Source organism: Aptenodytes forsteri, unplaced genomic scaffold, assembly GCF_000699145.1.
Source record: "Aptenodytes forsteri isolate BGI_AS27 unplaced genomic scaffold, ASM69914v1 Scaffold255, whole genome shotgun sequence".
Classification (NCBI taxonomy): Eukaryota; Metazoa; Chordata; class Aves; order Sphenisciformes; family Spheniscidae; genus Aptenodytes; species Aptenodytes forsteri.
The window spans coordinates 3,985,053-3,995,661 of NW_008794888.1; the positions used below are offsets into that span (position 1 = coordinate 3,985,053).

The following is a 10,609-nucleotide window of genomic DNA, read 5'->3' on the forward strand; positions in this document are numbered from 1 at the left end:
CCGCTGTCCCCTGCCATCGGTCCATCCTGCCCCACCGCCCGGGGCAGGGGCTGCTCTTCTCTCCTGTGCTCAGCACCGTGGGGCACAGCCCACCACCGCGGCTGCCACACGCACCCCAACGGGGACAAGAATAACACAACACCGCGCCAGCGCTGCATGTGACTGCCCTCCAAGCGCTGCCCCCAAAGTGCCCCCAAACAGGGCAGCTCCACTGCCACAGCTGCCACAACCCTGCACACAGCAGCACAGCCACAGTGTGCCATGGCACTGCCCAGCCAAGATCCAGGCTCACCAGCACTCTGCCAGCCTCCGCTCAGTCCCCCACATCCTCCAGCCATCAGCGACGCAGAAAGGTCCCCTTACCAAGACACGGGTGTGGGTCCCAGCACTCTTGACCCGCCTGCACACGAACGAGAGCTAATATGGGCACAGTCCTTCACAGCAACCCCCCTGGCCTGGCACTGCCCACGCCACAGCATGAGCCCCCCTTGCAAACGACACAGCCTCCAGCCCCAGGCACCCAGTGCCCCAAGGCAGACCTTGCACCCTGCCCCCCGGGTGCCTCAGGACCCACGCGGGATGGCAGGGCTGGACTGCTCAGCCCTGGGCTTGCATCACTGCTTTGTGGCTGGGGGGGATGCAAGCTTGACCCGGGGAGGTAGGCCATTGTCCCTGACCATGTTGCATGACACACGAGACCTCCCCTTGTGCTGGGGTGAAGACCCACGGCACAGCTCAGGGCAGGACTGGGTGCCCAGGACTGAGCTGTGCTGGAGCTCCCGGGGTGTGGGCAGAAGCTGTGGGTGGGGGTCCCTGGTGAGGCTGGTCAGGGTCATTAACACCTATTAGTGCTCCCGGGGTGCTGGCGCAACCCTGGCACACCTTCCCCAGCCGAGAGTCCCCAGCCCTGCCGGCCTGTCCCTGTTCTCCAGGTGATGCTGCAAATAAGCCGGAGGGGCAGTCCCAGCCCCACAGCCTCAGTGGGGCCTTTCCTGCCTGCCATGCCCCCCACAGCTCTCGGTGCCCTGCATCACCAGCTCACCAAGTCGTTGAGCACTGCAGCACCCATGAGCCCCCTTTCCAGGCTCCTGGAGAGGCTGCCAAGGTCCCAGCCCCACCAGCTGTCCTTACGGCCCCCTCCCACTGCAGAGCATCCGTGGGGACGCTGCTGGAGGCCTCCACACCCAGCGCTTGTCCCCATGCTGCTCACCTGTCCCCTGGGGAGCCGGCTGCCCCACACAGGGCTGCACACAGGCATCACGCTCCCCATGACGCTTGGCAGCTCCAGCAGCTTTTCTCCACTTCCCCTCCCAACCCATGACTCCCAACGTGAGGCTTTTCATGGCTCCATAATAACTTGCAAATTACCCAGTACAAAAGGAGCTGTTTATACAACATTTCTGACAGTCCCACAATTCAAGTGATGCTGCGGGGTTTCCGTGGAGACCCCGTACGTCAGGAGAGTCCCACGAATGCCAGAGCTGGCACTAAGGGAATCTCCTGTCGGAGCCAGAGGACTCTGCTGGCCCCCCCAGCCCTGGGTGGGGACAGAGATGGGTATGCCTGAGCCAGGACTGGGTAAAGGGGTGGGCTGTGGGGCTCCTGTCTGCCAGAGTCCCTGCACTCAGGGCCTCCCTGCACCCAGGGTCTCCCTTCCAGGTGTTCTCACCCAGGCTGTGCATGCCTGTGGTTCTGCAGCAGACCTGCCACAGCCTGTGCCTTTTTTTCACACTCAAGTGGGATAAAAGCCTGGTCAGGGATGCTGGGAAGGAGCACTGAGGCTTAGGCTTGGCACACGGTGGTGCCAGGGCAAGGGTGCTGCCACCACAGCACCTGCAGGGACAGCCTCAGGGCTGGCCCCAAGGAAGGACCACATGTGCCCAGCCAAAATGCAATCATTCGGGTATCCTCTGACTGCCACATCTGCTGCCCCATCGGCCACAGCTCCCGGCTGGCCGGGCACACAGCCCTTCCCTGTGACTGCGGCCCTGCCGCTCGGCCATCCCTCAGCAAAAGCCCCAGGAGTGGCTCTGGGCTGCCCCAGAGATGCTGCACCCCTGGGAGCAGCTGGGTCACCTCCGAGAGGCTGCGCCTGCTGCAGGGCCCAAAAGTCCTTTCCAGAGGCAGCAGCACCTGCAAATCCCCCCACCAGAGCAAAGCCGGAGTCTGCAGAAGGTGTCCCGTGGGAGGTGGCAGCAGCCTGCACCCAGGGCCAGCCCTCTGCCTTGCCCTAGCCTGGGGGCAGCCCTGGCACTGCCCTGCTCTTCTGCAGGACAGGGACATGGGGCAGGGGACGGGGGCCAGTGCAGCCGTGGCAGGGACACGGGGCAGAGCCGGAGCAGGTGGCCCCATTGCCACCCAGCTCCAGCTTTGCCTGCTGGACACACACCGGCCCCGAGAAAAGCAGATAGCAAACGCTTGCTCAAAATGCAGTATTAATTACACTGCTCAGAGAGCCGCAGCTCCCCATGCCTTGCTGGGCCTCCCCGGCAGCTCTGCACGGATCCTGCCCCTGCACCGCAGCACCGGCCAGGCACCGGCCGCCTGGCCCCGGCCATCAGCCCCCTTGTCTCGGTGCTTGAATAATTGATGGTGGCGGGTGCATGCAGCCGTCTTGTGTAGGAGGAGGTCTGGGCATGAATCTTTCATGTGTTTGCGTCTCCTGGAGCTGCTGGGGACGGTCTGCGGGAGGTGGGGATGTGCCGGGAGCCTGGGGAGGTGGGGACCATCCCCAGCTCCGTCCCCAGGGGGAAATAAATACAGCAGGATGGCCCTCGTCACAGGGCAGGGCAGCACCGCAGCAGCTTTCTGGCCCTGGGGAAGAGCAATGCTCTGCTGTGACCCCTCTCCCGAGCGCTGGGGACATCCCAGGTGCCTTCTCCAGCATTTCCTCCCCTTCCCGCCACTAGAAGGATGCCCGAGCACACGGTGCCCGCTGCAGGTGGAGGACGCGGGTACGCAGGACAGCAATGTGACCTTGGCTCCTGGTGCCTGGGCACAGAGCGGGATGGCAGGAGGCATTTCGTCCCTGCCCTGCCAGCCTCGCTCCCGGCATCCCCCCTGCCTGTGGCTGAGGGGCTGCATGCAGAGGGCAGGGGGGGAAGCAGGCAACAGTGCAGGCAGCAGGGTAGAAGCAGCTAGCCCCTTCCCAGTGCCACCATGCCGGGGCACAAGCCAGCAACCTGGTGTCAGGAGGCAGGAGGGGCACAAAGAGCACTGGGCAGCCCTGGGAGGAGGAAGAGGCCATTGCCCCATCACGCAGCCCCGAGTGGCGGTGCTATATTTACCCACCCGCAGGCCCCGAGTCTCGGCCTCTCGCCTGTAACACAAGCCCTGCAGCCCGCCAGAATCCGAGGGGACGGCACATTCCTCAGCAAAAATAACCCCCCGGCAGCGGGCGAGAGGGCAGGGGTAGAGGTGACTGACAGCACAGCTGCACCCGCCGCTCCGCTCGCCGAGGAGCAGCCCTCCCGGTCCACAGTGCCCCTGGACGGGGACCCGGCACGCGTGGCCACCGCGCCAGCCCCCTGCCCAGGTGGCTGGGGGCAGAGCTGGGAGCCCGGGTCTCCGGCAGCTGCCCGTGGGCTGGCCCTGGTGCCACCCCCAGGGCCAGGGAATGGGCACAGCCCCAGGGCGCGTGGCTGTGCTTGGGGACTGGTGGCTAGCCAGTCCACTGGCCCTGCTGGCTGCAGGCAGGCCGGGTCCAGCTCTGTCCTCTGTCCGGCCCTGCTGGCTGCAGGCATCGTGAGGGCCAGGTCCAGCTCTGTCCCCCCTGCACTGCCCAGCCCTGGGGAACCTGTCCCTCCACCAGCTGGGACCAGCACCCGGGCTGGCACCGGCCAAGCAGCTCTGCAGAGGCAGCCCCTGCGCTGGCACAGCCGGGCATGGTGCCCACCCCACGGTGGGGCATGGCAGCCTGGGCTGGAGCCTTGCTGCATCCCGGGCTCCTCCGAGATGCTGCTGTGCCCTGGGGCTGGGGGGACAGCCAGGGACAGCCAGGGACAGCAAGGAGAAACTGAGGCAGCCCCAGAGAGTCCCATGGGAGGGAGGAGATAGCAAAGGGAGGCTTTAGGTCCTGTTTGGTCCCTGAGCAGGCCTGGCCGGGGCTCTGGAGGGAAGGGGCAGTTGGCATTAAACATGGGCATGGTGCTGCAAAGTAAGGGACTAAAATTAGGCACCGAGATAAACAGCCAGAGGTGCTGAGCCACCAGGGACACTGTCAGTGCAGCCATCCCCACCGGGGTGCCATTGCTGTGCACCACCAGCTGCAAAAGCATGCCCACACTGCCCCACTGTAACTCTGGGCTGGACGGGAAGGGGCCGTGGAGGGCCACGATGCACAGGCAGCTCCTGCCCCCTTCCCTGCCCCCAAGTTGAGGCGGGTGCAGGCTGTTCCTTGGGCAGAGGAAAGGTTCCAAGGCAGTTTGATTGCTGAGTGCAGGTGGAGGCGAGTGGAGCAAGACCCTGCGCTGGGAACCCAAGACGGACAGATCCAACCTTGAAACAAGAGGCAGCCCCGGTGGGGAGGATCAGGCAGCACTGGCATCGGCGAGGGAGGGCTGGGCTCCAAAAGGAGATTAGCTCAGGTTCTTAAGAGGTGATTTAATCCAGTTTACAGGGGAAAAATTCAGGAGATGCAGCTGAGACGTGATACAGGCTTTAGTGAGCCTGGGGGCAATGGAGCCACAGTGGGGACCAGGGCTGGCTGGAAGGGTCTGGAGGGTCCCTGGATGGACCTGGGAAGCCCCTGGACCAGGCTGGTGCTGGTGTGAGAAGGGCCAACGCACCCCACCTGTGCCCGTGGAGCCAGGGTACGAGGGAAAACCTGCAGCAGGAGAGGGGCAGAGTGGTGGGACACGGCGGGGACAGTGTGACACAGCGGGGATGGTGTGCCCCCGGGAGCCCCTGCGCCTGGCTGCCCAGCCAGCCCCATGCATGCACTCCCCATGCTGGGCACTGACGCACTCGGGGGACCTGGGAGAAGAGCAGGAGAAAATCATTAGTGGGGTGGAGCGACAGATTCAGGGCAAGGGATTAGAGGAGCTAAATTGGGCTCGTGTGAGCAAGGGGGAATGCTGATCTGGTGCAGGAGGAGCTGCCGGGGCCAAGCATGGAGCTGGGCAGCACAGAGCCCCCACACCCCACCAGCAGTGACCTGAGCCACCTTGGGGAGAGCTGATGCTGGCCCCACGGAGAGCTGCAGCCTGGCCTGCGCGCCGGGGAGAGAAGGTGGAGGACCGGGCTCTGTGTCCACCAGAGACTGTGACCCGTCAGAGGCTAATGGAGCAAGGGCACCCCAATACCTCCAGACCCAGAGGGCCAGGACCCTGAGCCCAGAGAAGGACCTCATCCTGCCTGGGGACCTTGCACACATCCCCCTTGCGCCATAATTGGCCTATGACCCAGCTCACAGGGCCCCCCAGGGAACAAGGATGGGGTGTCCCTGCCTGGCACAGGGACGGCGCAGCCACCAGTGGACCTTCTACAGTCCCCAGAGAGCTGGGTCTCGGCGGGGAGCGTGGGGAGCCCCTGAGCAGCCAGGGCCTCCGTGCAGGAGGCCGGAGAGCCACGGCACATATCCTGGCAGGGTGTCAGGGCAGGCAAGTGCAGAGCGGTGGCACAGCTCCTCCATTTCACACGATGACCCGTCTCACCGCTCGGCTGCTGGCATGGAGAAAATGGCCTCGGGGGAACAACACGCTGAGTGCCAGAGCCTTGCAACAGGGCCAGACAATAGGGCTGGACCCCCCACCACATCCCATCACCTCCACACCAGCACCCCTCTCCAGCACCCGACAGGACATGGTGCTCCCTGGGCACTGCCGCAGCACACTGTGGAGACCGTTCTGTCCCAGGGCAGGGGCAAAGCCACACTGCGGGCTGCCATGCTCCTCACCCAGCCTGGTGCCCCAGAGCCTGCATGGCTCCAGAGGCATCTCTGCCCCGGGGCTGGCTTTTTGGGAGGCTGTTTGCTCCATGGTGGTGCACCCATGGCCAAGCACCTGCCGGGAGGAGCGCCTGGGGCAGGGTGACATTCACCCCACACGTTAGGCAATCCTGGCTGCTCCATCCCTCCCTCAGCTGCTCCAGAAAGGCAGCAGCGAGGGCCAGCAGCTGGGAATCGAGAGCAGGGACGAGTGCGTCAGCACAATGGGAACGGGCACCTGGGGAAATCAGGCAGTGCCGCACCACTGAGCAGAGGCAGGGGGACCCGGGCCAGCGGTGCCATGGAGAGGTGCAGCTGCACACCAGAGTGTGAGAACAGGGTGACCCCCCCTCCCTCCAGCCCCTCCAGGACAGGCTGCTCCCACCCCATGGGGCAGTGCATGTCTCCCACGCTCTCTGCACACACAGCGCCATGCATCCGACTGCACAGTGCCACGGTCCTCAAAGGTGCGATGCGCAGTGAGCCCATGCAGACCCACTGCAGGGCAGGACCCCTCCTGCACACTTCTCTGCTCCCCCTGTCCCCCCACCAGGCCCATGAGCAGCACATACACCTCTCTCCATCCTCCAAACACCGCTCCTCCAGCCTCCCGGCTCACACAGAGCAACTCCTCTTCCTCCATTGCTCCCCTTCAGCACTGTGAAGGCTCCTTCTGCCACCCAGTCCTCCCCTCAAGGTGCAGCATCTCCAGCCTGCCTCCCGTGCTGCAAAGCCCCGGGTGCAGTTCCTTCCCTGGAGCCTCAGGGCTCAGCGCCGCCTCCCTCGCTCCCTGCCCTTGCTGTCCCCACGCAGACGGCACAGCTCGCATCTCAGAGCAGTGCCACTGGCCAGCACCACACGCTCCCCGACACCCAGGTCTGCAATACCCCAGGGAGGTGGCATCCATCCTGGGGCAGAGGGGGCTGAGCCCCAAACCTGCTTGGCCCCTGTGCAGGATGAGGCCCACCCAGGCAAGGGCCCACAGCAGCCCCCATGCACTCCCTGCACACCAGAGGAGCATGCCCAGCTGTTGCACCCAGGGGTGATGAGCAGAGGGGCTGCCACAGGGCTCTAAGGGTCCAGCAAAAGCTGGCTCCACCCCTGCTAATTAACCATCAGGCCCCGCCCACTGCAGGGCATAGGCTCTGCCCACTTGACAACCCCGCCTCCTGCAGTGTTAGGCTCCTCCCCCCGGTCCCAAACCCGGAGGGTCCCAGTTCTCCCAGTGCAGCCCCGGCGCCTGGTACAGCGGTGATGGTGGTGCCACGGGCAGCTCTGCCTGCGGGCAGCTGGTGCACGGGGGTGGCTTGTGCAGGGGCACCGGGGGATACCAGGGACCGTGTCGGTGGCTGCGGAGGGTGGCACCACTGGTGCCGTGCACCCGAGCCGCATTTCTCTCTCTCTCTCCTCCTGCCCTGAGCAGGCTTGGCATCACATGCTCCCAACACCTCCGTGCCCGGCCCTGGCACCCTGCCTGGCCTGGCAGCAGGTACTGCAGCCACATGCTCGCTCCAGGCCAGAGAGCCACCCCGGTGCTGCTGGCACCGGGCACCCCAGCCTGCAGCAGGGCGGGCACAGCAAAGCCCAGCCCTGGCTGGCCCCAGGCATGCACTGCAGTGGGAGCCTGCAAAGCACCGCTGCCACCCTCGGCAAACCCGTGCCCACGGCTGTGCCAGCACAGCTGTGCCAGCGGCCACACCGCCCTTACCTTCCATGTCAATGATGGCCAGCACAGCACTGGTCATGGCCTCTCCCCGCTCGTTCTCGGCAATGCAGGTGTACACGCCGGCATCCTTCTTCTTGCTGTCCCGGATCCAGAGGGTGCCATACTCCTCCCCGCGTGGCGCCAGCAGCTCCTCGTTTCGGTACCAGCGGAGGCTGGGCCGGGGATTGCCCACCACAACCACCCGCAGCCGGATGTCGCAGCCGGTGCCGATCGCCGCGTTCTTCAGCTTCCGCACAAAAAATGGTGCCGCCAGGCGAGCCGGGCCCTCCTCGGGTGCCCCTGGCTCCGCTGTGACCTTGGCGCGCTTCGGGGGGATGCCGGGGCTCGGCGGGGCCGCCCGGGGCTCCCCACCGGCCCTGCTCCTGCTGCCACGTCCCTGTGCTCGGTGCGTGGTCTGAAGCTCCACTGCCCACACCCGCGACCCCCACCGCCCTGAGCCGGCAGTGCTGTGCCCCTCTTCTCCCCCTGCCTGCAGCCCCGGGTGCTGGGTGCCTGCCAGGGGTGCCGAGGCAGTGGTGGCCCCCCGGTCCAGGTGCCGTCCGGTTCGGTGCCTCCCCCCCGCCGGCTGTAGCCCCGAAGGTCGCAGCGCCGTGGGCAAGCGAGGGGCTATTTTTAGGTGGGGGCTCGCTGCTTGCTAAGCCGCCACGCCACGCAGAGCCTCGGCACCTGCTCCTCTGCCGGCCTGGGTGCAAGTCCCACGGGTGCCAGCCGCTTGCTGAGCTGTCCCGGCGCTGGGGCCGTGGCGTCCCCCCCCTCACCCGTCCTGTCCTGTGCGGCCCCCGGCGAGCTGCGCTCCCTCTGCCCCCTCTCCCGAAGTGGCAGCTGCCTCTGATATGTCACATTCCTTGGCCAGGCTCCCCCTCTCTGCGCCCGCCGCCCCGGCCCTGCAGCCCAGCTCCGCTTGCAAAGATAGAAAGGGGCCAGCACCTTTCCATATTAGCAGCGAGGCTCGGGGGGGACCCAGCCTTCCTCCCCGCCTTCCCCTTCTCCGGCGGTGTCACCGGATCAGGACAGAGAGACCCTGGTGGCATGTGGAGGGAAAGGACACCGTCATGCTTCCTGCAACGCGAGACCCCGGGCAGGAGCCAGCCCCACAGGGCCCCCTTGCCCCATCCCCAGCGGGCAGCAGAGAGGGGGATCCCTGCATCCCTGCTCACCCCAAATCTACCCTGCCAGGAGGCTACAAACACAGCGAAACCCCATTTCTTTCACCGAGCCCCTGTCTCGCTGCCCTGGGCAGTGTGGGTCCCAGACAGCCCCCCATTCAAGTCCTGCTTGAAGCAGGAGCACCCCGCTGTTTGGGTTTGGGGTGCCCCATGAGAGCTCCCACATGCTGTGCTCCAGACAGTGAGCGACCAGGGACTGCCTGTGCCGCGTGCTGCCTCACCACCCCCGGGCAAGGCAGGGCTTCCCCGGCTCCCGGCGCGATGGCACACGTCTCGGCACCTGGCCCCAGCCGCCCTCGCCGGGGGCTGTAAATCTGGGTGAGCAGGATGCGAGCGACACGGCACACTGCTTCCCAGCTGCAGACCAGCCCCGCCAGCTTTGGCCCAAGGGCACTGGCATCAGTGGAGCATCACCGGCAAAGAGAAGATCCCAGGATCCCCCCAGCTTGGGTGGCTGGGGCACGCCAGAGCAGGATGCCCTGCTAGACCCACAGCCCAGCTGCAGAGCAGCTGAGCAAGCCCCAGGTTCTCTGGGGGCTGGAGGAGAAGCCCACGAGAGGCTTGGGGGGGCTTTTCCCTACCTGCACTGCCCTGCGGGCAAAGGGCTGCTCTGTTCCCCGCCCGTCCCCCCATCCCCAGGGGCAGAGCCCTGACCCAGCCAGCCTGGACCGGGCAGGGAGGGAGGTGCCATCCCTCCCCAGGGCAGCCCTGGGGACCGTCCTCGATGTCACAGGGCCACCTGCTGGAGACAGCCCTTGAGATCCGACACCCCCCCCCCGACCCTTGCCGGCCCCGCAGCCAAAACTGGGGTTTGCCATGCTGGCCTCTTTATCAGGACCCCCCCAGCCCCGTCCCCACTGCTGGCAGCAGCACCTGCCTTGTCCCTAAAACGCCACTGCCTGCCAAGCCCACTGCCCTGCCAGGGCTCTGCTGCCTGAGCCCACACTGCCCTCCGGGCTCTGCTGCCTGGCAGGGGGGTGGGGATCCTCCGACGCCTCCTGGGGCAGAGCAACTCTGAATCTCTTTCCCCTGTGGGATACTCGACCCTGGGTTCCCCTGCTGCATCCCCCATCCCTGAGGCAAAGGAGCCGAAGCCAAGACCCCCACATCCCAACCACGGGGAGGGGGGCACGTGTGTTGGGGGGAGAGGGCGTAGGGGGCAGGTTGAGGCTGGAGGTTGAGCCTGGGGTAGGGACAGGTGTGGGGTGGTGGGGCTGATGCCTGCAGGGTGCCGAGGAGGAGGTAGATTTGGGATGAGGGGGGCTCTGCTTGTAGGTTGGTGGCAATGGGGGGGGCTTGGAGAGGTCCCAGGCAGGTGTGGGTCTGGGGCAGGACTGGCCCGGGTGAGGGCAGAAAGGGGGCAGCTGTGGGGCTGAGAGCCACCAGGCCATGGTGTGAGGCCCTGGGTGTATGGCGGGGGGGAGGGGGGTGTGGCCCCCAGCCCCCCCCCACCCCCGAGCCCCTCCAAACCTGCTCAGTGCTCGGCTGCCACTGCCCCCAGTCCCAGCAGGGCTCCCCCACCCAATGCAACTGGGAAACCCATCACCACAGGCAGCAAAATGCTCTGGTGCACCTTCAATGTGAGGGACACACATTTTGGGGGGACCAGCAGCCTAGGGAAGAGATGGCTCAGGGGGATGCTGACCCCCCCATCCACCCCAGCCCAGCCCCAGGGGCCCGTGCGATGCCTCCCCTGGGTGCCACCTCCCCGCCACCCCATCCCATCCCTGCCCCAGAGATGTGCTGGGAGGAAGGGGTGATGCTCCGCTATTTATTTCAGCCGCCTGAAGA

At 66.0% G+C, this 10,609-nt stretch overlaps 1 protein-coding gene across 1 annotated transcript in view; it reads right to left on the minus strand.

Moving 5' to 3' along the window:
* Positions 1-9,636, minus strand: part of SPEG (SPEG complex locus) — a 47,648-nt gene extending 38,012 nt beyond the window's left edge. Inside the window, 2 exon segments of the mRNA XM_019470904.1 lie at positions 7,635-8,144; positions 9,600-9,636. Of these exon segments, the coding sequence (XP_019326449.1) occupies positions 7,635-8,144; positions 9,600-9,636 (547 nt within the window).
* Positions 9,637-10,609: the final 973 nt, after the last annotated feature.